This window comes from Mustela erminea, chromosome 5, assembly GCF_009829155.1.
Source record: "Mustela erminea isolate mMusErm1 chromosome 5, mMusErm1.Pri, whole genome shotgun sequence".
Classification (NCBI taxonomy): Eukaryota; Metazoa; Chordata; class Mammalia; order Carnivora; family Mustelidae; genus Mustela; species Mustela erminea.
In genome coordinates this window covers 4,004,203-4,030,324 of record NC_045618.1, presented here as the reverse complement: position 1 = coordinate 4,030,324, position 26,122 = coordinate 4,004,203, and the positions used below count along the sequence as shown (strand labels likewise).

General features: G+C 49.5%; 2 protein-coding genes across 4 annotated transcripts in view; both read right to left on the bottom strand.

The window, feature by feature from the left end:
- Window positions 1-10,824, bottom strand: part of AP3B2 (adaptor related protein complex 3 subunit beta 2) — a 28,987-nt gene extending 18,163 nt beyond the window's left edge. Inside the window, exons 1-4 of the mRNA XM_032341991.1 lie at window positions 10,512-10,824; window positions 2,666-2,741; window positions 2,459-2,533; window positions 2,103-2,198 (exon numbers count right to left, since the gene is read on the bottom strand). Coding sequence (XP_032197882.1) covers window positions 2,103-2,198; window positions 2,459-2,533; window positions 2,666-2,741; window positions 10,512-10,624 — 360 coding nt within the window. The 5' untranslated portion in view covers window positions 10,625-10,824. The remainder of the gene's footprint in view (window positions 1-2,102; window positions 2,199-2,458; window positions 2,534-2,665; window positions 2,742-10,511) is intronic.
- A 509-nt stretch (window positions 10,825-11,333) lies between these two features.
- LOC116590343 lies at window positions 11,334-16,932 on the bottom strand. Of its 3 annotated transcripts, none has more exons than XM_032342007.1 (5): window positions 16,098-16,928; window positions 14,442-14,500; window positions 12,686-12,887; window positions 12,131-12,420; window positions 11,334-11,437 (listed from the first exon to the last, which is right to left on the bottom strand). In XM_032342007.1, the coding sequence occupies exons 1-5, from the start codon at window positions 16,225-16,227 to the stop codon at window positions 11,405-11,407; spliced, it is 714 nt and encodes a 237-aa protein (XP_032197898.1). In that variant the 5' UTR covers window positions 16,228-16,928; the 3' UTR covers window positions 11,334-11,404. The 3 variants fall into 3 exon arrangements, with proteins under 3 accessions (XP_032197898.1, XP_032197899.1, XP_032197901.1); XM_032342008.1 differs by having other exon boundaries at window positions 14,483-14,500; window positions 16,098-16,171; XM_032342010.1 differs by lacking the exon at window positions 11,334-11,437 and having other exon boundaries at window positions 12,260-12,352; window positions 16,098-16,932.
- Between the last annotated feature and the right edge of the window lie 9,190 nt (window positions 16,933-26,122).

Here is a 26,122-nt window from a genome sequence, read left to right as displayed (position 1 = left end):
ACCGGCCTCCTTTGCAGAGCTCATCGTTAATACTCCTTCCCCCCAGCAACCTCCCAGAATTTGCTCTTCTTCCTCTTCCTTCAGTGTTTAGAACAGATGGGCACAGGAGCCTCTTCTTTGCTCCTGTCGCCTCCAGGGCACACGGGAGCACAGCCTTAGACATGGTACATTGCAATCATGCGAGAGCAACAGCAGCTGCGCTGGCTGTAAATTGCTGTGAACTTTACAGAATGGTGGACAATGGGAGAGTTGCCAAAACATGGACAGGTGCCTTCTTGATGTTCTAAAACGGAGGAAGAGAAGATTCACAAAATGACAGGGCACGATGATGGTAATCCCTGTCAAAATTCTAGCAGCGATTTTTAAACACATGGTTTAGAAGCCTTATTTAAAAACCAGGAGTCTGGGGGCACCTGGGTGGCTCAGTGGGTTAAAGCCTCTGCCTTCAGCTCAGGTCATGATCCCAGAGTCCTGGGATTGAGCCCCACATTGCGCTCTCTGCTCAGTGGGGAGCTTGCTCCCCCCCCCACCTGCTTCCCTCTCTGCCTGCTTGTGATCTCTGTCTAATAAATAAAATCCTAAAAAAAAAAATAAATAAAAAGCAGGAGTCTGTATTTTTACAGAGTCAAATCATATCCTATCTACGGCTCTAACCTGTTTTTTCCCTTGTATTTGGAAATGATTATGGATTCACAGGAAGTTACTAAAAAAAGGATTTTCCCTTTTGATAGGGTAAGGAGGCTGGTAGATTTCAACACTGTGGATCTTGATTTCAGCAAGCATTGGTGGACGTCTTGTAGCCCCTGGCTGGCCATTTTTGATGCAGGCCTTTCGTTTCACTTCATATGTAAGCATGTGAAGAGCAGGACTCATGTCTGCTTTGTCTCTGTATCTCCACAGCCCTTTGCACATGAAGGGTGTTAAGAAGTTCTTCTGCTATTGAATAAGACCGTTTCTAACCAGGTAAGAAAATGTCAGCTGACTGTATAGTTAGGTGGATCCACATCTTGGTCAAACATTGTACTTGGGGAAGATTTATGAGCAGATTGGCATCTGCCTGGGAACATGATACACAATGGGACTGAGTCTGCTGGCCTAGTCTGTGTACTTTATCAACATCCTGGAGGAAGATGCAAAATCAGGAGGACAAGAATTAAAATTTACAGTCACCCTGAACTGGAAGCTGTGCTAAACCAATAAAATGAACTATAATAGGTTTTCATGAGGGTCCTAGGGACCAACTGCATTAAGACAGGATGTAGGGAGACCTAGATTATTTGACTGCCCACTGGAGGTCTGTCTGAGTTGAGCAAACCACAGATGTGGGCTGCTAAGGAAGCAGTCTCAGCCTGGATTGATCAAAAGAAGGGAGAATCCTTGCTGGAAATGAATGGTTCTAATCATTGCTTCTGATTGTTCTAATTGTATATGGTCCTAATCACCTTGTTTCAACGCTAGAGGAATGACCAGTTGTACTGAACTCACTGGAAATGGACAGTCATGTGTTTATGGCGTCTGCAGTGACCTTTGAACCCCCCCCCCCACACACACACACACGCCTGAGGCAGCTCTCCTAAGGGGTGAACTTTGTTGTTTTCCTCTGGGTAGAGCTCATTTGTTTTCAACAAACCCTCTGTCCTCCTCACTGAATTCCAGAGTCATTGTTCTCCACAGAAACCCAGACTAGGAGCTCCCGCTGGTGCCAAGGCTGAGACCCGCAGAGGCGAGGAACCCGGTCAGCCGGCCCCTCACGGAGTCGGCCTTAAGGAGGGGACTTCTGTCTGGTTGTGGTCACAATTCCTTTATACCAAGGGGCAGGGAGCCCAGGGCTCTCCATGTTCAGGGGCTCGGTGGTTCCTTTTCGTGGCTGCCATCAGCACAGGCTCCTCAGGGGAGGAGCGACAGGGCCTCTGGGCACCCGCCCCACGTCTCCCGACCCTTGGGAGCTGGCCTCCCCCCGCTGAGGGTCCTGATGGTCCTCTGCTCTGCCGCGGACCCTCCCCACTCCAGGCAGGTAGGGCCGGGACCCCAGCCTACCCCCCCGGCCCCCGGCCTCTCCCGGGCTGCTCCTCCGGCACAGGGGAGCAAGCGACCCCTCTGACCTTGAGGCCGCGCTGGAAGGTAGAGATGGACAGCAAGGCCAGGTCCTGCTGCTCCTCGGCGTAGCGCACCAGGTACACGTACACGAGCTTCTTCACCTGGGGAGGGCGGTTTCTCAGCGGGATCGCGTCCCCCGCACCCCAGGAGATGTCACCACCCGCGGGCTGTGGTCCCGGGGACCAATTCTTCCCATGGCGGGGGAGCATCCCCGGTGTGCCCAGGTCCTCCGCTCGGGCCCACGCAAACAGTGACTTCTCCTGAACCGAGAGCGCTCTGAGCAAGTCCGGCCCGGGGGGCTGCACTGTCCTCCTCACCCCAACTAGCGGGAACGTGGGGACCCCTACCAGGAGGCGCTCACCTCTATGTTCTTGCAGGCCACGTTCTTCACCACGGCGGGGAACAGGTCGGAGGCGTTCTTTCCCCGGGCGATCATCTGGGGCGTGGGGCCAAGGGAGGGGGAGGAAAAGCGGGGAGGCCGACGCTTACCACGGAAGGTCCGCAGGGAGCTGAGGGGAGCTGCTCTCTGATCCCTGCCCCCCACCCCGAGGTCGCCTTCCTCACTCACAGCCACGATCCTCTTCATGGCCTCCAGCTTGAGGGAATCCTTGTTGGTGTCCAGCATCTCCTTCAGGTCGTCATGCCTGGCGGGTGTGGGAGGCACGGGAGGTCAGCAGGGGGCACCCGTCCGGAGCCAGGCAGGAAGAAGGGACCCGGGCAGGGGAACCGGGGTCGGGAGAAATGGGGACCAGCCCATGGTACGGGCTGATATGGGTCCCCCTCCAAAGAGATGTTGAAGTCCTAACCCCGAGGATCCCAGAAGGTGACCCTCTTTGGAAAGGGTTGCCACAGTTGTAATGAGGAGGAAGTCACACGGGAGTATGGCCGACGCGGTGTTTCTGGTGTTCTTCTCAGAAGGTGGCCATGTGGACAGAGAGACGCAAGGGATGCCAGGTGAAGGCAGAGAATTGGGGTGATCCATCTCCAGGTCAAGGAACACCAGGGATTGCCAAGAAACCGCCAGAAGCCAGGAAGGGGCAAGGATCCCTCCGCAGGTTTCAGAGGGAGCGTGGCCCTGCAGACCTGCCTTCTGGCCTGCCAGCCTCTGACTGTGAGACAACACACTTGTTCTGAGCGACGCACTCTGGGGCTCTGTGTTATGGCATCCCTAGGAAACCCCTACAGGTGGGGACCCAGAGCTGGAAGAGCAAAGGTCCGGGGTACCAAGAGTAGGGGCCCCAACCAGAAAATGGCCAGTTGGGGAGAAGGGAAAGTTCTGAAGCTCATGGGAAGGAGTCAGTGTCCAAACAGGGACAGAATGTTCTTGCCCCAGCCCAGGTGTGTTCCTGGGTCCGGACTCCACAGATTGAACTAACTCCCAGGACTGGACGGGTCCCAGGGCTCCAGAAATCTCTTGAGATGCCTCAGAACAAAAGCCAGAGCTGTCACTTAACATTCAACGGGGATTCCAGGAAGTTATAAAACTGTCCTGGGAGAAATAAATGAAGATTTGAATAAATGACCCTGGCACACGGCTGAAAGGAAAAGGGGTCGTCCTCAGGCCAATATATAAATTCCATGCACTGTCCAGTGAAATTTCAATGAAGGCATTTTGTCAAACTTCCTGACATGGCAGCAAAATTTGCCTGGAGCTCCAAAGAATAATTTGGCGAAGAAGGGAACAATGGGGTAATGACAGGCAGCTCACCCTCTGGGAGCTGCAAACACAAAGCAGGGCAATGACAAAAACTCCATGGTACCAGTCTAAAAACAAAGTCAAAGGTCCTAGGGGACGATTTCATCAATAGGTCTGAATTGGTACATTAGGAACAAGTAACCCACCAGTGGAAGGAAGAACCTTTCCTTCCCGTACATGCATGCTGCTGGGACAGCTGCTGTGCAGCAAAGCATTGAGCTGGTCCACATTTGGCATCTCAGGCCAAAAGAAACTCCACATCTGTGATGAATTGTGAAATGATTCTTAAACATAGAAGTGGAAGGGGAAATTCTTCTTTCCAAGGTCATAAAGTTATCAGTAACCAGGTGGCTAAGGTTTAATTTTTTTTTTAACTTTGATATATGAAATTACATTAAAGAAAAAAAAAATAGGGCAACTGTATTTGCTTGCTAGGGCTGCCGTGACAAAGCATCACCCACCAGGTGGCTTAAACAACCTAAATTGATTCTCTCACAATTTTAGAGGCTAGAAGTCTGAGATGGTGTCAGCGGGCGTGGTTTCTTCGGAGTCCTCGCCCCTTGGCTTGTGGATGTCTGTCTTCCTATATCTGCACAGAGTCTCCCCACCCCTGTGTGTCCCTATGTCCAAATTTCCTCTTCTTATAAGGACACCAGTCAGACTGGATTGGAGCCCTAAAGACCTCATTTGAACATAATCACCTCTTTAAAGACCCCTTCTCCAAATTCAGTCATATTCTGAGGTACTGGGGGTTAGGATTCCAACACAGGAATTTGAAGGGGACACAATCCAGTCTACAATAGCAACAGAAAGGAAAATATTGGGGATGTGGCAAATTAAAATTTAATATTCAAAATGAAGTACTGATACCAATTTAAGGTCTACATCCAGCATTCACTGTCACGGCTGCCGCAAGCATAGCCACCCTCTGCTTGCCCTCCCAAGTAGACATAGCCCTGAGCTGTAGCTCCCCAATCCATGAGTAGAGTACAGTCTGGTATTCCTTGGCCAGGTACCCTTGTGCAGTGAACAACCTGCCCAACCATGCTCAGTGGAGCATAGGACTAGGGGCTGGTGGTCAAAGACGTGAACAGAGAACTACAAATAAACTCATGGGAAAAAATGTGTCTGTACACAGCTGATACAGTTGTGGGACAACTGATGTGCTCATGTGTCACCAAAACAGTTCCAAAATGTGGTGAGCAGCTGTGTGTGGGGTCCTGCACGGTTCTCTCCTCTCCCAGACGATACTCTGATAACCCATAGCTTGTGACCCGGGCTAGAAAGGAATCATCAACGGTAGAAATTAAAAAGCAGTGAAACATTTAGAAACAATAGAAAATCAGAAGTTGGGGGGAGCAGTGAGAGCAGGGAAGAGCAGGACGATGGTCGCAGGCAGGCACGTGTGATGCTGCTGCAGGGAGATGCGTAAGGACGGAGGCTCAGGGGAAGAGAAGACGGGACGGCCGCCGCGCGCTCCCGCCGCATCCTGCAGGAACACCTGCGCACCTCCACACGTGCAGAAAGGACAGAAGTGGGGCTAAGAGATGGATGTTCCAAGGCTTTTAGGAAGTGTCTTTCCTGAACAGATTTTCTGAAGGAAAGCGAAGTAGAAAGATGAGGCTTTCCAGAACACAGAGGATTTGCTAGCTTCACATGAAGGCCAAAGATGTGCAGCCCCAGCCGTGTTGATCTAAAATTCCCTCACGTGGGGGATACCCCCCAAACCAGAGGGTCCTCTCACTCCCCCAAACACAGACCTGAAGGTCAGTTCCCAAGGGGCAGAGCTCAGAGGAAGAGGGACAGACCGTGCTGCCGCGTGTGGACAGCACTGCAGCTGCGGCGCGTGGGAGGGGAGGGAAAGCCGGGCCCCAGCGTCCCCAGGGGACAAACGCCCACCACTGAACTGCCTGCTCCTTCCACACGTACACCTCACGGTCAACTCACACGTCACCAACACCTACACACGCAACACCCTCCCCCCACCGGCACCATCCACACACGTACCACACATACTCCCGTATGTCCCCCACAGCTCCCTCCGTAGACATGCCCACCCCCCCCACAGACACACCTGCACCCACACACAATTCAGACGCAAACCCACACACGCCCACAAAAGCCTTCTGCAGACACACACCCCCAGCCCCCAGAGAAACCCACGGTCACAGACCCACACACCTCCCGTTCAGACTCTTCCCACAAAAACACTCTCCACGTGTAAGCCCCCATATCCACCAACACACACGTCCCCTACACATCCCTAGGCACCCACAAACACAGACACACCCCACAAGACCTCTCCGTTCTCTGCCACGCCCTCATCTAGACACGCACAACCCACACAACGCAGCCCCCCATGCCTCCTCCGCCACACACCACGTACACAGACGCCCTTGGACAGAACTGTCACTCCAGGCTCATTCCCCAGTGTCCAGGGGACTCCTGGTTGAGATTCTGGATGAATTGAGGCTTCTAGGATCAAACACACACAGCCTCATGGATCCTTTGGCCTCCTTCTGAGGGGTCAGCCTGGGTCGACCTCCCCGGGAGCAGCCGGAGTTTGCCGGGTCCCCTTTCGCTCTGGGTGTTCTCTAAAGCAGACTGCCTCACGCCCGGGCGTCCTCGCCACTCCCAGAAATGCCACAGGCCCCTGTCAAATGCCCCAGGGCACCGCTGCAGTGCCCATACCGCCCCAGCCTCCTAGCCCCTGGAGGCTCCGGGCCAGGCCCAGGGGAACTGAGGGAGCAGAGGGACTGGGGGTAGACAGCGCCCAGAGCGGGACCCCCGAATGCCCACTAACAGACAGCAGCTCCCTCCTAGGATGGGCCCACTCCGGGCCCCACGTCTTCATAGCACCAGCTCGTGTGCCCAAGAGGGAGAGGAAGCGACGGATACGCAGCGAGGCTCTGAAGCCTGGAAACTCCAGCCTCCCATAGTCAGATCCCCTTACGCCGCCTTCACTCTGACCTGTCCCCTGGCCTGGCCTGAGGAACTCTCCAGGGGCCAGGCAGGGGGCAGAACCTGGCACTGAGGCCAGCCGTGCTCACCACCCAAACCCCAATCTACCAGGTGGGACTTAGCCTGTCTCAGAACCTCCCCATGGAGCCCACCTGAGCCAGGACCGGGGGTGAGGGGGGGACAGGTCAAGGTCGGATCACAACATTATCCCCCTCCCTGAGAGCTGCCGGAGTTAAGTTCAGCCCCCTCATGCCCTCAGCCCCCACACTGTGCCCCTGACACCCCCCCCTGCCCTCAGGACCCTAAATCCCAGCTGGGTCCTCCTCCTGAGGAGCTGGGATGGGGAAGAGTCTGAGCTGAGAGCAGCGGCTGCCCACCGCTTCCTTCCCAGCGTCGGGAGAGGGTCCCCAGGAGTCCTCTGTACCTCAGCAGCTGGCTCTGGCTCTGGCTCTGGCTCTGGCCAGGCTCTGGGCAGGGTCCCTCCGGGGGCGCTTCCGGGGCTGTGTCTTCCTCCGGGGCCTGCAGCCACCGCAGCTCCTCGGGCTGCAAGGCCTGGTACCAAGGTGGGGGCTCGCCTTCAGGGCCCAGCACGGGGCTGGCGGCCTCCTGGTCAGCCCCACAGGCCCCTCTGCCCCCCGCCCTCCCCGCGGCCCCCGGGAGCTGCAGGAACCGCTGCATTGGGCGCCGCCAGGTCCTGTTCTGAGATGAGACTGAGCTGACCCAGGAGCCAGGGACGCCTGTCGCTGTCCTAGACGGCCCGCCCCCGAAACTCGGAAACCAGACACGGGCAGGGAAGGAGGCTCTGGTTTCCTTTTCACTGCTCAGAGACAGGACTCAAGAGGGGGAGGAAGGTAGGGAGTGGGGACTAAGACACCCCAATCTCTGGCCAGGGGTAAGTGGGGCAGGGGAGAGCTGATCCAGACAGAGGGGAGGAACGCCCTCCTCACCTCCACTCTCCGGCCACATCTGGACCTTGGCCTCCCTAGAACTGCTCTTCCTCAGAAATCCTGAGCACCTCCTGCCCACTCTGACCGGACCCCAGAGCCAGGTCCTCGATTCCATCCTTCCTATGGGCCTTCTCTGATCTCTACTTCCTCCCTCCCCGGCCCAGGGGGTTCTGCCCCCTGGCTCCAGCCGCTCTCTCACTCACACCCCTGGCCCTCCTGTCCGTGCTGCCCCTACCCCGCCAGGAGTAGCTGGCTTTATTTGCTGCATTTCAGACCCCCTCGATGTGCCTCAAATCCCCGCCCACAGCCTTGCTCTCTTGCTCTCAGAGCTTCGCCACCTGCTTCTCACAGCAAATGAAAGGCCCCAGACAAAATCCCCAACACCTGCCTCGCCTCTCGTCCTGCCCTCCTCCCCCGGGCAGCAGTCCTCGTCAAAGCCAAAGCCAGCTCCGCCCTCCCCCCAGCTCTGTGCGCCTCGCCTCCCACTACCCAGGGGCCGCCGAGCCTTCAGTTCCCTTCAGCCTCTCCCACACTACCCGCTCCCCGCAACAGCAGTTAGACTTGCTCTCCCATCCTGATAATAAATAAAAAAATAACAGCACAAATAAAATAAACAAACCTTCTCGAACCACTGATCTCCTCAGGCAACTTTTTTTCTCTCCCGTTCACAAACTTCCAGAAAGCAAATTTCCCATTTGCTGTGTTTGATCTATTCACCTCTTATTTGCTTCTCTACTCACTGTCACTGGTTTTAGACGCTGATAAGAATTTAGGGCTGAGGGGCCGTGACGTCTGGAACTTACATGGTTCAGCCAAAACTGCTAATGGCTAGAGGGTTATACAAACCAAATATGGCAGAATGTCAACAGTGGTTGGATGGAGATGGTGGATATTCTGGTACTCCTTGTATCACGCTCTCAATTTTTCTGTTTGTTTAACATTGTTCATATAGAATGCTGGGGAAAAATTATCTAGCTCCCCCTCTTCGGACTTGGCCAGACTCGTCCCCCAGGACAGGAGGTGGGGAGCAGAGCGGGGTTGACCTACTCTTTGTCAAACCAACAGTCATGATTTCTTTCCCTTGTTTGTGTTGACCTTGCCGGTGGCCTCCTCCGTCTTGAAAGCACATTCGGTTTTCCTCCTGTCTTTGGTTTACTTTTCCTCAAGCACCTTCAAACACTTTCCCCTGCATTCTGGTCGTGCCTAACGTCTGCATCTTCCCAGTTCATCTCTGCACTTTCTGCATGCATTTCATCAACTCTCCCTGAGTTACCTTAACTTCCTTCTGTGGCTTTGATTAATGCATATGTTAATAACCTCTCCTGCAATCCCAGCTACCTAATAGGCTTGAATATATCCCTCAGAGCTTACAATCTGTCTGTCAAGAGCTGGGCTCAGCCTTATTTTCACCAACTTGCTTGTAACATCTTTATTTCCAATAACACTGTACGGTGCTACCATCTACCCAGTTACAAGAAATAGTAACCTGGGGCACCTGGGTGGCTCAGTGGGTTAAGCCGCTGCCTTCGGCTAAGGTCATGATCTCAGGGTCCTGGGATCAAGTCCCGCATCGGGCTCTCTGCTCAGCAGGGAGCCTGCTTCCTCCTCTCTCTGACTACCTCTCTGTCTACTTGTAATCTCTGTCTGTCAAATAAATAAATAAATAAATCTTAAAAAAAAGAAAAAGAAAAAAGAAATAGTGACCTGAGTATTACCTTTATCTTCTCCCCACCGTTAAGCATCAGGTCTGTGACTTCTACTGCCTCAGAGGTCCTCAAATCCTCTGCCCCTCCCACAGTCTAGACCACCCTCCTGTCCCCCTCCCTTGTCTCCTGCTCAAACCAGCATACCCCCAACGCCTTCTCCACAATCCAGCCGAGAATCCTTCTAAAACGCCAGTCTGAGATCACCTGCTCTTGGTGAGCCCTTGGCATCCTCCCAACCCTCATTTCTGGTCACTCCAGGGGCTTGCACGCGATTCGGGCCATATTGTATTAGCACCTACAACACGCGTGACCTGGCTCCCCACCTCCCTACAGGCTCTTTCCTCTGGAACATCCCTCTCCCCTCTCTCTGTCCTCCACGGATAGGGACCAGCTCCTAGCATCCCTCCGACACTCCTGTAATACGGATTCTTCCCCTGTGCTCTCCTCTAGAGCAGCCAGAGGACGAGGACCCAGGGCTGTCTCAGGTTCACGCCTGTATTCACAGGGACTAGGAGGAGAATGGACACAGCAGCCCCTTACAAATGCTTATTTCAGGATTTACAAACAAACGAAAGAACCAACGAGTGAGCCGAAGGTGGGGGTTTGGTGGTAGAAGGGTAGGCGGTCCAGGTGGGGCTGATCTCTAGGGTCAAGGTGGGAAGCAGGAGTGTGTGAGCACCGGCCAGATGGGAGGAGATGGGGGCGCGAGCGCGGGGCCAGAATGAGGGAAATGGATTTGTAGGAGGGGCCAGGCCTGCGAGGTTCCGAGGGCCCCAGCGCGGGCCTTCCCAGACAGGCCCCAGACTCAAGCTCAGGGACGCTGACCCCTCCCCCGCGACCTTCTGGAGCCGGCTCGCCCGCGCGAAATCGGCGGGGAACCTGTAGTGCAAACCCGCAGACCCAGGCACGCCCGGGCGGGAGGGCCGGCCCCTCCCCCGCCGGCCTGCAGCCCCTCCCGGGGTCCCGGCTGGGTCTTGGCGCCGGGCGCCGGCGCGGGGGAGGGGGGCTCCGGGACCCGGCCGCCGCGGGAGGGGGCAGGGCGGGCTTCCGGTCGGCGCGGCCGGGGCGCTGTCCATGGTGCCGGCGCGCCGCGGGCTCCCTCACCGCTTGTAGTCGGAGGAGAAGATGCCGCCGCTCGCCGGGTCGTGGCCGTACTCGGGCTCCCCGGGGCCGGCGGAGCCGCCCTTGTCCTCGCCGTAGGCGGGGGCGGCCGACATGGGGCTGCCGGGCAGAGCGCTTCGCCGGGGCGGAGGCTGGGGCCGAGGAAGCGAGCGCAGGCCGGGCTCCGCAGAGGCCGCAATCTGCGTGAGCGGAGGCAGCGCGCGGATTTATCAATCAGCGCCGCGCCGTGAGGCTCTTAAAGGCACCGGGGCGTGCGGAGCGGAGGGCGTGTCCACGGAGGGGGCGGGGCTGTGCCGCGGGGTCTGGGCCCGCCCCCACTCTCGGAAATCCCCGCCCCCTCCCCTTCCCGGGAAAGGAGACCCCTGTCCTTTAGAGGGATTCGATGCACCTCCGCGTCCTGAGGAGGGACAGCCTTCCCTCACCCTCCCGACCACAGGGTCTCGGTGGAAGGTCCCGACCACCCGGCTCCGCTCATTCCAGACACAGCCACATATGCTCCCCCGGGGCAGTGGAAGGAAATCCGGGGACTGAAGAGGAGGCTGTGTCCCAGTGCTGGGGGTCTTAGAGCGGGAAAGAGGCACAGTACCCAGAGACCCGCTTCGGAGACCAAGGACGGTCCTCCTCCCAGCTACATATTTCCTAGAAAATCTGGGCCCCTCGGATGGTGTCTTGGTTCCTTACCAGGAAGCCAGGGGACTTCCTGGACCTGACAGAATTTAAGGAGGTTTTGTCCGTGGGAGGAGCCTACAGCCCGCTGTAGGCAGAGAAATGGAGACTGAATAGAAGGGACAGTGAACCCTGAACTCATCTTTGCAAAATAGTTTAATGACCATTCTGAAGCCCCAGTACACAGTCAGGAGGGCCTAAGGCCACACCTAGTCCACACTCAAGTTCAGGTCCACCGACATCTAGAAAGGAAGGGAGAGAGGAAGAAACTGGGTTAAGGTTTGGTGTGACAGCCAGGGCTCCTGGATCATGTCAGGCCTCCAGCTCAGCTGCCAAGGCCCAAAGTACCCCCAAGGAGAGATGGCCTGGATCTAGAGAGAAAGTAGTGACCAGGTTTTGGGAAAGGGGTGAGATCCAGTTGGGCCCGAGTTTGGGCCATCGGGTTGGATGGCTGAGGTCTCTTGGCTGGGTTTGGAGGAGGAGGAGGAAGAGGAGGAGGTGGTGAGGAGGGCTTGACTTGGAGAGCAGGAGTTCATAGGGCTGAGTCTTGATCTAGACTAGGTACCAGGTGTGGGATCAGAACCAGAATTTGTGGGCCTGGGTGTAAAGGGCAAGAAAGATGGGCTCCATAGGTAGGTTCTGCTGGGGGAATGCAAAAGGGGGTTAACAAGGACCAGCGCAGCGTCCGGGTCTGGAAGCTGGTAGGCTGGAGGAAATAGATGTGCCCAAGATCTGTGAGCTGGGGCCTTCCTGGAGTGGGCCCAAAAGAGTTTTAGAGAAGTGGAACTTCGAGTTGGCAGGCCAGCTTTGTTTCTGGGTGCTTTGGGTCCGGCAGAGTAAAGTGGATCTTGAGTTTGAGGTTAGCCCTGTTTGTTAACTGGCTGTGGAGGCGGAGGCGGGGTGGGGTCGTGGCTGGGTAACGGAGCCACACTCACCGAGCTAACAGGACTGCCGTCTATTCGCAGGGGGTCCGGGGTGGGCCAGGGGCCGAGCAGACGCAGCGCAAAGTGCACGCAGTTGCTGCGCGTGGGGTGGTAGGGGGGCGGATCGGCGTCCATGGCCTCGCGCACACGGCGCTCCAGGGCCGCGGGGTCAACGCCGCCACGTCTACGCAGCACACGCCACAGCGAGCGGGAGCGCTGCAGCGGGCGTTGCCCCTGTTTGGATACAATGCCTTCGCAGGAGCCCAGAAACGCGTGAGGCCCTTGGCCGGCGACATTCCTCCCTACAGGGATGGCCCAATGGCTGTAGATCAGAGCCGAGGTGGGTCCCGGGACCCTAGCCCTGTGATCCCGCTCCCAAATATCCCAGGACTTGGGGGTCCTGAGCCCCATACACTGCGGGACAAGTACCCTTCTCCAGAGACGCGCGCCTCCAGCCTGGGACCTGCAGTTTTCATTCCCGTGGGCCCCACCCACGGGTGGCGCAGGGCTGCGACCGGCAGCCTCTCTTCGCAGACTGGGGCCGTAGTCTCAGCCGGAGATGCTCACCTTCGAAATGGATGATCTCCCCGCGGCCACAGTACACTCCCACGTGGGCCCCGCACCAGCGTCCCGTGGGGGACAACAGCCTGAACAGGAAGAGGTCTCCCGGCTCGGGCTCCTTGCCTTCCAACTCCACCGCCTCGAAGTGCCGCCCCAGGAAGGCCTCAGACAGGAAGAACTTAATGGTGCTCACTGCCCCTGTCAGGGCCTGAGAGGAAACAGGGCCCGACCACTGGGCGTTTGCACAGGCTGGGGTGCAGGGGGAGCCGGTTCCTTCCCCTGGGCGTCAGGTCCGCTGGGCCTCCGGGGGCTCAAGGAGACCTGGTCCAGGGCCAGGCCTCACTAGCCCACCTGTGCCTCTGTGTGCTGAATTCCAGAAGCCTGCACATCACGGGTAAACCCTGCCTGGAGCCACCACTAAGAACACCTCAATTCCCAACAATGGAGACCGCCTCCTCACCCAACCTTTTCTTCCCATCCTAAATTGCAGCCTTTCCACTCCCCTCCCCCACCCGGAGCTCTCCCTTCCTCAACGTGTCCCATCTTGACATTCCCTGGAGGCAACAGGCGGACTCGGTGGATCCGAGTCGAGCAGAAGGCCTGAAGAAACAGAAACCTGAGTGCCATGCAGACCTGAGACAGACATCTCCTCTGGGGACTGAGTGGTCTAAGTCCCCTCCAACAGCCTCGGCCGCAAACATCTATTGAGCAGCTGGTCCTGTGATGCTTAATACCATTTTACAAGAGAGGTACAGTACCCCTGTTTGCAAGTTGAGGAAACTGAGGCTGAGGTTCTCCATTGCCTGAGTGCACACAGCTCTGGTCACCTTTACCTCCCTTTCCTCTGTAAGGAGGTAAGAAGGCCATTGAGTTCCGGTTTGTCCTATCGCCTGGGAACAGAGCGCTCTGGGGACTTGGAAAGATGGCCCCCTGGGCCGTGCCGGAGATGGGGTCTGAGACAGTGCCCGGGAAAGAAGGGGAAAAGAGGGCCCGTTGAGCACTGACTAATCCCAGGCTGGCAGAGGACCTGGGAGAAGGTCCCAGGGCTCTGGGTATCTTTGTTGGGATGGAGGGGCTTGACTCCGGTGGATTCAACAGGGATGGGAAGGAACCCCGTGAAAACGAGGAGTGGGCGGCCCAGGCCCGAGCTGCAGAGTGCCAACCACTGCGTGTCCAGTTCCTCCGGTCCCTGACGCTCGCGTTTCCTTCCTAGCCCTCGTCTCCAGTCCCCTCTACTTATTCCTGGGGGGGGTCTCATTTTCCCAGACTGGAAGCTGTGGCACACTCAGGTGAGCAACTCATCCCCGATTGCCTGGAACTTTCCAGGTTTTTTAAAATTGAAAGTTGCGGGGCGCCTGGGTGGCTCAGTGGTTAAGCGTCTGCCTTGGGCTCAGGTCATGATCCCAGGGTCCTGGGATCGAGCCCTGCATCGGGCTCCCTGCTCAGCAGGAGGCCTGCTTCTCCCTCTCCCACTCTCCTGCTGTGTTCCCTCTCTCGCTCTCTCTCTGTCAAATAAATAAAATCTTTAAAAAAATAAAAATAAAATTTAAAGTTGCACATCCCGAACCCAGGAAAACCTGGATGGTCACCCTAGACTCCAGTCTCTCCACATCCTTGGACTTCAGGAGACCACAGTCATGGTCATGCTTTCTGGCAACACACCACGTAGGGTGGGTCCTGTTTCCCCCCTCTCCCGCTTTATCATTAGGCCAAGTCATGGTCACAGCTGTGCCCCGGGCCTCTGAAGCAGCAGACATCCCACCTGGGGAGACAAGACAAGTTGAGGATTTCTGCTCCGGTTACCTGGGACGTGAAGCTCATCTAGAGAGAAAACAAAACAAAACAAAACAGCTACCACCACCTGACCGCTGAGGAGGGAGGGTTCCAGCCGCCGCCCCTCCCCCTGAATCCCCCTAGGCTGTGCGCCCTGTGTGTGGGGCTGTCCATGCACAACTGTGCATTTCTTGTGCCCCTAAGTCCTGGATGCAGGACAGGGAGACCGAATCCTGGCTGAGCCACTTCACTCTATGGGACACACACACACACACGACTTCCTCCCTGCGGGCCTCAGCTTCTCGTTTGCGAACAGGGTCCGATAAGCTCAGAAGGCTGGGCATCACAGGCCCATTGTGAGACACTGAGAGCCCTTTGTGAGCTGGGCAAGGAGAGACGGGCGGTGTTTGTTGATCTTTGGTCCGCTCCGGAGCAGACCGAGTTAGAGAGGTGGGGGGAAGGCATCTTTCCCAGCTCAGAGAAGAACAATGGGCCCTTAGAGGCTGGCTGCCTCCGTGACCCGTACCCGGGAGCTCTCCGAGAATTACCCAGTTGGAAAGGCCCTGGCGGGCAGGGCCCCACCCGACTTTCCCTCTGAAAGTTCCCAGTGGTGGTGGGGTCATGGGGCACTTTGGCCACTGCCAGTCGGGCCCTGGAATTTGAGTCAGGGTCTGGACGAGGTGTCCCTTCAGATAGTGGATCTAGGGCTACATGCGGTGCTCCATCCATAATATCTATTGCCAAAAACTATGCTAAAGCCCCACTGAGCCCTAATGACAAGTGTCATAAAGGAGACACTGTTATTCTTCCCATCTTACAGACATGGGAACCACGGCTTGGAGAGATTACCAAGGTTACAGGCTCGTAGGTGGAGAAACCAGGATTCAACCCCAGATGGTCTGGTTCTAGTGCCCTTGACCTTAACCACTGCACAGTATTGCCTCTTTCATGTTGCCAGCGCACGAGTGTCCCCCCCTCCCCTAGACCTCACCACCAGGCACTAGTTAATGCCAAGTACTGACCCCTTGTATCCTTCCTGACCTGGAGAAACAGCCGCCCTTCCCTTTGACTTTCACTGAACCAAGCCTCCACTTTTTTTGTGAGAACGGAAAAGGACCAGGGCCCTGAAGCTGGGAGCCAGAGCCCAGTCCTGTCCTGACAATGCTGCCTACTCTACTCCGCTGGGGCTTTGCTGGGGGCCTGAGCTTTTCCTCCCTTCACCCTGAGGGTTTCGGGGGAACAGAATGATGAGGGTAGCCCTGCACCAGGGTGTCAGGCCCTCTCTCTGAGGCCCCTGCAGGACCTCAACCCAATGGGGTCCTGTCACTGCTGTTGTGGGCCATTATGGTGGCCCTTGGTTCTGTGACTATAGTCTGACCCGAACTTCCGGCCCCTCCCATGCCCCTTCAGTCTAGTCCCAGACTGTTCCTCTGTGGGAGGCCAGAGTTTGGGGTCACTGCCCTTGGCTGTCACCTTCAGTCAGAACCAGGTTTGGGGTTCCCTCTTGGGGCAGAGCAGGTCCTTCCCTTGAGCCCCCAACACCCTGCTCTGGCCCTTCCTGCTCTTACAAAGGGTTTGGTCACCCCCTCCCTCTTGGCACAGAGGAACCCCACTGGAATCCCAGCACCTACCCCAAGCAGCTTACCTTGCAGTGGCCGCACTCCACACCTTGCTGGGTGCTCTCCTTCTGTGGCCAGAGCAGGGAGGACAAGCCGTCTGTCCCTCAGGTAGACAAGGAAGCCAAGCAGGAAGCCCTGGGGCCCTGTCCTGAGCATTAAGGCCCCAGCCAGTTTGATAGCTGCACTCCAAGTGCCCTGTCCCCAACCTACTGAGGTCTGAGAAACTCTGTATTCCCTTTAAAAGTGTTGAGACTTGCTTTACCGACTAACATATGGTCTATTTGGTGAATATACCAAGTGCCTTTAAATTTTTGTTTTGCTCATTTATAGTATTCTAGAAATATCAATTGGGTCAACATGGTTGATAATGTTCAGATCATCTATGTCTTTATTGATTTTTTGGTAGTTTTTCTATCAGTTGTTATGAGAGGAAGGTTAAAACTTCTGACAATTGCAAGATGGTCTATTATTTCTCCCTCTAATTCTATTGAGTTCTGCTCTGTGGATTCTGAAACTTATTAGATACATAAACATTTTATGAGTGTGATGTCTGATGAGTTGACCTTATATCGTTATGAAAATGTTCCTTATCTCTGCTACTACACTTTGCACTGAAGTCTATTTCATCTGTTGTTATTATGCTCCCTATCTGGAGTTTCTGTCTTTTACCGTCCTATTACTTTCAATTTGTTCTCTTTATGTTTAAACTGCAGCTCTTGTAGACAGAATATAGTTAAATCTTGTTTTATTCATTTTGGTAATCTCTGCTTTTGAGTTAAACTGTTTAGCCCATATATATTTAATATAATAAATGATATGGCTGACTTAGGTCTACCATTTTTTTTTTAGTTCTTTTTGATTTTTGTTCCTTTGTTCTCCTTTTCCTGTCTTGTTTCAATATACTCAAGTTTATCGTCATTTTACCTACTGTTAGCTCAACCTCTGTCTTAATTTTGAGTGTCCCTAAGTATTGCAATATACCTACTAAACTTTTTACAGTCTACTTAGAGATATCGTACTTCATGTAAAATGTAGGAGACTTGTAAACAAATGAGTCCATTTACCACTATCCCCTACTCTATCCTTTATGCTGTATTATGTGTGTTTTAACTATATACTATAAAAATCAGAAGCTAATGTTCTAATTTTTGCTTTAAAGTGTCCTATCTCTTAGAGAAAGTGAGAAGACAAAAATAGTCTTTTGCATTTACTTCTGATCCTCTTCCATTCTTTTTTTTTTTTTAATTGAAGTCTACTTAATCTACAGTGCTCCGTAAGCTTCAGGTGTACAATAAAATGATTGAACAACTCTGTGCATTTCTCAGTGCTCATCAAGGTAAGTGTACTCTTGATCCCCTTTATCTACTTCACTGGTCCCTCCATCCCCTTCTTCTCTGGCAATACCGATTTGTTGTCTGTATTTTTTTGTTTGGCCTCTTCATTCATTCGTGAAGGTTTAAGATTTTCTGATGTAATTTCTCTTTAGCCTGAAGAATTTCCTTCAGCATTCCTTGTGCAGGTCTGCTGGCAATAAATTCTCTTAGATGATTTCTTTATCTGAAAAATATCTATATATCATCTTCATTCATTCTATTGGATGTAGAATTATTAATGATTTTTTTTCCCAGCACTTTAAATAAAGACTCCCCCCTCCCCCACTGTCTGACCTTCACTGTTTCAGGTGACAAGTCAATGAGAACTCCAACCATTGTTCTCCAGTATGTCATGTGTTTATCATTTTTGGCTGCTTTCAATATTTTATCTCTTTTCAGAAGTCGGATTGTGATGTGTCTAAGAGTGGTTTTGTTCATATTTAATCTTCTTGCGGTTCCCTGAGATTTTGAATCTGAAAATTTTGTCTTTACAAAACATAGGGATTTTTGTTGTTGTCATTAATTAATCACATTTTCCTACCCTGTTTTCTCTGAAAACTGGAACTCCAGTTAATGCCATCACCTGAATATTTTTTGATAGGTCATTTTTTTTTTTTCAGTATTTTTTTTCTCAGTCCCTTGACTGAGAGGTCTCTTGATACTTGATTTCACTGACCCTTTTTTGGATTCCGTCGATTTGCTGTTAAACTCACTCATTGAATTTTTTATTTTATTTTCAGTTCTAGGTTTCTTTTTCTTTTCTCTGTTAAGATTTCTCTTTCATGTATCCATTATAACTTTTTCCCTTAAACTCTCTAATAGATATTTATAATAGCTGCTTCAAATTCTGCTCCCCACAACATTTGGGGATTATTGCCATTCTATCAATTCTATTAATATTGAGTTACATTTGGAGGTGGGGCATCTCTAGGATTTTAAAAATGCGATAATGGACATCGGGTGGGGATGACACCTTATACAGAGTCTGGATTTTTTTTGTATCTTCTGAAGAATGTTGATTTTTGTATTATCAGGGAGTCAAATTAATAGCTGGAAACTGACCTTGTATTTGTGTAGTTTGGGTTCAACGTTTGTTATGGTGAGTTTAAGGTTCCTCATTATAATTAGAGTGAATGCCTTAATCCCGGCGGAGTCTTCCAAGATGTGGCCCCTGTGGGATTTCAGTGGACAATCTAAGACATTTACCCAAGCCCCTCTGAATTTGTGAAGATCATACTATAAATCCTGTCTCTCTTGGAGCAGGCAGCAGCTGAAATACCTGCCCTTCTCTTCCTGCCTTTGAGCTGTTGCTTTCTGCTGGACTCCTTGGGAGTTTCACCTAGTAGCTCTGCAGTATGGGGGGTCACCCAAAGATTTGAGGGGATTTCATAGCAGGTTTAGGGGATTTCCTCTCTGCAGATACCTCCTTTCTGGGTATTCTCCCTCAATATCCAGCTGCTCTGGCAGCTGGTCTGAACTTCACCCACTGATATCTTTTTTTTTTTTTTAAACTATAGTTGCCATGATGTATATGACATTCCCGGGACTATCTATAACTGTTGAGTCTGTGCCTTTTGACCACCTTTACCCATTTTTCCCAGTTCTCCACTAAAATCCACTGCTCTCTTAAGCCAAGAAGTCTGTGGCTTTCTGCAAGAGTTCTAGCCACCCACACTGTGCAGACTGGGGAGTGTCCTAAGGAGAAAGTTTTGTAAGGAGAGATCTCACCCAGTGCAGCTCAATTCCTTCAAGGATCAAATCTCCAGGTTCTTTGAATTCTTGGTTACTTTCCAATTCTTCCAAATCATTTAAGAATTTTACTTTATTTTTATTTTTTAATAGTTTTTTTTAAAGATTTTATTTATTTAATTGACAGACAGAGGTCACAAGTAGTCAGAGAGGCAGGCAGAGAGAGAGAGAGGAGGAAACCGTCTCTCCGCTGAGCAGAGTGCCCGATGTGGGGTTTGATCCCAGGACCCTGGGATCATGACCTGAGCCGAAAGCAGAGGCTTTAACCCACTGAGTCACCCAGGTGCCCCGAATTTTACTTTTTTATTTTTATTTTATTTTTTTAAAATTTTTTTAAAGATTTTATTTATTTATTTGACAGAGAGAAATCACAAGTAGATGGAGAGGCAGGCAGAGAGAGAGAGAGGGAAGCAGGCCCCCCGCCGAGCAGAGAGCCTGATGCGGGACTCAATCCCAGGACCCTGAGATCATGACCCGAGCTGAAGGCAGCGGCTTAACCCACTGAGCCATCCAGGCGCCCCCGAATTTTACTTTTTTAAATGAACATTTAAAGTAAACTATTTTTGTTGTACATTGATATGAATTTTAACATATGTATAGATTAATCATGGTCAAGATCGAGAACAGGTTCACCATCCCAAAGAACTAACCCTTTTAATCATATTTGTATGGTCCACTTAGGACAATTAATGAACCAAAATTGGCACATTATTTTTTTTAAAAAGATTTTACTTATTTGAGAGCGCAAGCAAGCACATGTAGGGGACAGAAAGAGGGTGAGCAGACTCCCCACTGAGAAAGAGAGCCCAACAGGGGGCTTGATCCCAGGACCCTGAGATCACAACCTGAGCTAAAGGCAGACGCTTAACTGACTGAGCCACCTAGGTGCCCTGACACATTATTATTAACTAAGGTCTATTATTTCATTCTGATTTCCTTACTTTTTTGCCAAGATCCTTTTCCTGTTTCAGGATTCCATCCCAGATACCATATAACATTTAGTCATCATATCTCTCTGGGCTGTTCTCACAATGGTTTTAATTTGCCTTTCCTTCATAGGTTGAACATATTTTCATGTGCACACTTCTCATCTGTAAAATCTCGCTCAAGTTCACCATTTTATAATATACAATTTAGTGGGTTTTAGATTGTTCAAAAACATGCACAACAATCACCACTAATTGCAGAACATTTTCATCACCCTCAAAAAATACCCTATATCCATGACGCAGTCACTCCTGAATCCCCTCGTCCCCCAGCCACTAGGAACCACTAATCTTTTTGTCTCAACAGATTTGCATATTCTGGACATTTCATATGAATGGAATTATATAATCCACAACCTTTCGTGTCTGGCTTCTTTCACATGGCACAATGTTTTCAAGATTCATCCATGTGTAGCCTTTGTTTTTATGGTCAAATAATACTATGTTATATGAATATACCATATTTTGTTTATTCATGCATCAGTTGATGGGCACTCGGGTTGTTCTCACAGAGTATTATGAGTAACTGTTATGAATATTCATGTACCAGTTTTTGTTGGAACTTATATTTTCAGTTCTCTTGGATAGATATCTAGGAGTGGAATTACTGGGTCATGTGGTAATTCTGTTTAACTTTGTGAGGAACCATCCAACTGCTTTCCAAAGCAAACAGCAAATTTGCAAATATCCAAAGCAAATTACATTCTTACCAGCAATTTTCCAATTTTTCCACTTTCTTACTTATACTTGTTTTTTTAAATTATAGCAATCCTAGTAGGTTTGAAGTTGTATCTCATTGTGGTTTTGATTTGCATTTCCTTTATGACTAATGATGTTGAGTATCTTTGCATGTGGTTATTGGCCATTTGTATATTTTCACTGGAGAAATGTCCATTTAATATCTTTGTTGATTTTTAATAGGGTTGTTTTTATTTTTAGGTTATTAAGAATGCTTTATATATTCTGGCTACTAGACTTGATCAAATTATAGTCCATAAATATTTTCTCCCACTCTGTGGAGTGTGTCTTTTCACTCTTTTGATATATATAAAAGTTTGACACCTGAAAGTTTTCCACTTTGGTATAGTTCAAATTTTTTTTTAAATTTTGTTGCTTGTACTTTTGGTGAAGAACGTATTGAGAATACAGAGTCACAAATTAACAGCTGTGTTTTCAGACTCTTCTAACTTAAACGCTTAGGCCTTTTATCCACTTTGAGCTAATTCTTGCATATGGTGTAAGGCAGGGGTCCAACCTCATTCTTTCACATGTGGATTTACAGTTTTCCTAGCACAACTTGTGGAAACAGTCTTTTCCCCCACTGAATAATCTTGGGACTTTTGTTGAAAATCAATTGGCCATAGTTGTATGAGTTTATTTCTGGACTCTGAATTCGATTCTGCTGATCTATACAGTTATCCTTATACTGGCATCACACCGTCTTTATTATAGATTTGCAGTAGGCTTGAAGTAGGGAAAAATTTGTAGATCAGTTTGGGAGAGTACTGCCCTCTTGTCTTCCAATCTATGAAAATGGGATGCCTTTCCATTTATTTAAGTCTTCCTTAGTTTCTTTCAACACTGTTTTGTGGTTTTCAGTGTACAAGTCATGCTCTTCTCTGTAAAAAATAATTCCTAAGTATTCTTTTTGATACTATTGTAAATGAAACAGTTTTCTAAATTTCATTTTCTGTTCATTGTCAGTGTACAGAAATGCAACTGAGGGGGGCCTGGGTGGCTCAGTGGCTTAAGCCTCTGCCTTCAGCTCAGGTCATGATCCCAGGGTTCTGGGATCGAGCCCCACATCGGGCTCTCTGCTCAGCAGGGAGCCTGCTTCCCCCTTTTTCTCTGCTTGCCTCTCTGCCTACTTGTGATCTGTCAAATAAATAAATAAAATCTTAAAAAAAAAAAGAAATGCAACTGATTTTTATGCATTGATCTTATCTTCTGATACCATCCTGAATTTATTAGCTCTATTAAGTTTGTGTGTGTGTGTGTGTGTGTGTTCTTTAGGATTTCCTATATATAAGATCATGTTATCTTTAAATAGAGGCAGTTTTACTTTTTCTTTCCAATCTGGATGGCTTTTATTCATTTTTTCTTTCATAACTGCCCTGCCTAGAACCTCCTGTAAAATACTAAATAGGGAAGGCAAGAACAAACATCCTTGTTTTATTCCTCATCTTAAGAGGAAAGCTTTCAGTGATGTTATCTGTGGGTCTGGTGTGTGTGTGTGTGTGTGTGTGTGTGTGAAAACACACAAAACATAAAATTTACCATTTTAACCATCTTTAAGTGTATAGCTTAGTGGCATTAAGTACAATCATACTGTCGTACAACCATCATCACTAACCATTTTCCAGAACATTTTCATCATCCTAAACTGAAACAACCCAGAATCTCTGTCACAGTTCCCACCTTCCTTTATGAGGCGATAGTAACAGTATCAAAAACAAAGATGGTCCAATAACAGTAACAAACCATACAGGCCAATAATTTTTATGAACAAAGATGCAGAAACTATCTTCTAAAATGTTAGCAGACTGAATGTAGGAATGTATTAAAACTCACCATCAATTTGGGTTTATTCTGAGAATTCAGGCATGGACTAAAATGAAAAAGCTGTTAGAATAAATCACCCACTATCAGATTAAAGAAGAAAAGCCATATATTATAATCTCATTAAGTATGTAAAAACATTCAGTAAAGGTTAACATCTAAGATAACAGCTTTTAAGCAAGCTGGAAATGGGAAACAACTTACTTAACAAAGATTATCATGGCAAACACATTTAATACCAAAGTGTCAGAGCTGCTCATGAGTTGAATTGTGTCCCACAAATATTAGTATGTTGAAGTCCTCACCAGTATCTCAGAATGTGACCCTATTTGGCAATGGAGTCACTGCAGATGTAATTAGTTAATATGAGGCCATTAGGGTGAGTCCCAATCCAACGTAACTGGTATCCTTACCAAAAGAGGAAATATGGACACAGAAGCAGACACACACACAGAGTGAGAACGTCATATGAACATGAAGGCAGAGGTCAAGGTGATGAATTTACAGCCTAATAGACATTAAAGGTTGCCAGGAAACCACCAGAAGGTAGAGGAGAGGCAGGGAGCAGTTTCCCCACACAACCTTCAAAGGAACCAATCCTGCTGACATGATGATCTTGGACTTTTAGCCTCCAGAACTGTGAGACACCGACTTCCTACTATTTAAGCCGCCCAATTTGTAGTACTTTGTTACAGCAGCCTGGTGAATTAATAGAGCTTCCTTTCAAAATTAGAACAAGACCAGGATGTCTGCTGTCACTGCTTCTACTCAACACTGTACTGAAGATGTTAGTGTAAGGGAAGAAAAAAACCTCCTCCTCGACCCTCTTAGGGTCTCTGGCTGGACTGGAGAATTACACTGATACAAGATTAGCATGAGAAAAGCATACAAATATTATTAAATTTCTACCCATCCATGGTGGGGGGGATGGGGGGGGCAGGGTTCACAAAACAATGAAGACCTGAAAAAGCGACCAGAGAAGGAAGCTTTTTTAACTTTTAGACAAAGAAATAATGTTTGCCAAGAATTAACAACACAGGGATTTGAGCTAAGTGTAGTAAATGGTGAATGTGAGGATAGAAAAGTTATATATTGGTCTGTCCCTGGTTCCTGACTAGGCACTCCTAAAATCCTTTTAAATTCCTAAGTGATAAGAGCACTAGAAGCATCTTTAACATTTGGCCTTTTGCCCTGGTTTGAAACAGAGTTCCTAAATCCCTTGGATCTGATCATAGGTGAGAGCAATGTTTTCTGTTCTAACGAGGTGACTCTTGGTGGGCTGGTCACCAGAAAGACCAAGCCACGGTTACAAGGTTAGAATTTTCAGTTCCATCTCTCATTCTCACGGAGAGGAAAGGGGCTAGAAATGGAGATAATTTTATGTATCTAAAAAAATGTTAAAATTTTTATTTAAAGTATTTATATTTAATATAATGTATATACAATCTCCATATTTGTAATTACCTCTAATAACATTAATAATACTATATAAATCACTACAGTAGATGTATCGAATCCTATGTGTCAGGCATTATAGAAACTTAGTGCTTATGACTACCTGAGAGGTAGAATGGAAGAGCCTGGTATATCATGGATCCATCTTGTAATCCCCTAAGGAGCCACTGGAATAGGACTTTTGTAGTTAAATAAATTCTAGAGAATAACTAGTGGCCAGTGTGAAGCATAATGGAAACTGGGAAAGCAGGTTTTCAGGGGTGGCTGGACAAGGACAAATGAATTAAGAGATGAATGTGTTAACTAAGGCCATGGCAGGCCCGATAAAAAGACAGGGACATAAAGGAGAGATTGAGGTAACTGACACTTGAGAATCCCTTTAACTGAGCTGTGCCCAAACCCCAAATCTCCCTTCCCAGCCAAAATAGGTTAAGAGTTAAGGTTTCTTCCAGTTTTTGATTCACGTCCACTGGTAATTAATAGCACTTTCTACTCTTTCAAAGTGCTAGAACATTAACTTACTTAATCCTTTCAAAGTACAGACAAGCATGTTAAGAGAAAATGATTTTAAAGGTTTTGTTTTTTTTTCAAGGTTCAAAGGACACAACCAGGACCATAGCCCAGGTGTTCTGGCGGCTGAACCCAATGGGTAACAACGCAGAGCAACTACGGTCTATTTGGCTAATAGGGCTATTGAGAGAGCAGAATCTACATCTTCGTGAGGTTTCAGACCTGGCTTGTTACAGATAAAGCTTCATGTCCATCTCTATTCAGGATCATTCCAAGAGAATACATTTAGAGGTTTTCAAATCAGGAAGATCACCAATATCCTCCTTGCTTTTCATAATTATGTCAATTTTCCTCAACAGAAGTCAGAGACTTACAGCATCCAAACAAAACTGTAGGGTTTTTGTTTTTACCAACTGACCTTTCTCAGAGCCTAGCAGAAGCACTGAGGATCTGTCTATCCCCTGATCTTTGTTACACTCTCCTCACCCCACAGCTGGTTCCTGCCTCCAGTGGGATGCCAGGAACACCCCACTGGCCAGCCGAGGAACAGCCTAATGCAAATAAGAACCATCTTTATCACGTTTTTATCACAGGTAATTGCCACCTGGTCTCCAAAAGAGAATGAGTTTTTATATGTAACCATGAAAGTATGTGTATAGTATCTGAATAGATGGATTAATCTGTGTTGAACTTGGGAAAACCATTGAGGTGCTTCTGTGGAATTCCTGCATTTGCTTGTATTTGTGGTTCTCAGGTCCCTGGAGGATAGAGAACTCATTATCATCCTGGATCTTGTCTGCACACATGTAGGAGAGCATCTGAAGGCTCTAATTTTGAATATTCAGGATTTGATTGAAAGGAATAAGGATCCTGGAGTCTGAGAGGTACGTTTCATTTCTGTTTAGTAAGTCAGGTCTCATTTACTGAGAGCTCATTAACTATTTATTATCCACCAGGCTTTATTGGTCAAGTCACTGGAAGGAGAAACAACAGGAGGGGAGTGACCCACAGCAATCCCCAGAGGACAGAGTCAGCGCCACTTGCTGATAAAGCAGACTCTGGCCATGTTTCACTGGAGACTGTTTCCACAGGGAACAGCTGGGTCTTACCTGAGCAAGTGCAGGTTACACCTGAGTGGTTCAATGACTTATACAACTATGCCACCCCAAGGTATTTTGGGCCACGTTTATATTTGTCAGATTGTTCTTTGGGATTAAGAACAGAGGCAAAACTGTCACAACAACCAGAAGTGAAAAACATCCCTCAAACATACAGTGAAGACACTTACAGGTGACAAGTTACCCAAACTAAAATTTCAGGAGGAAAAAAACAAACCAAAACAAAACCATGTGAACCTGAAATTGAGAACCCTGTGAAATTTTGAAAGAGACAAGCTTAAGATAAAGCATATAGAACACA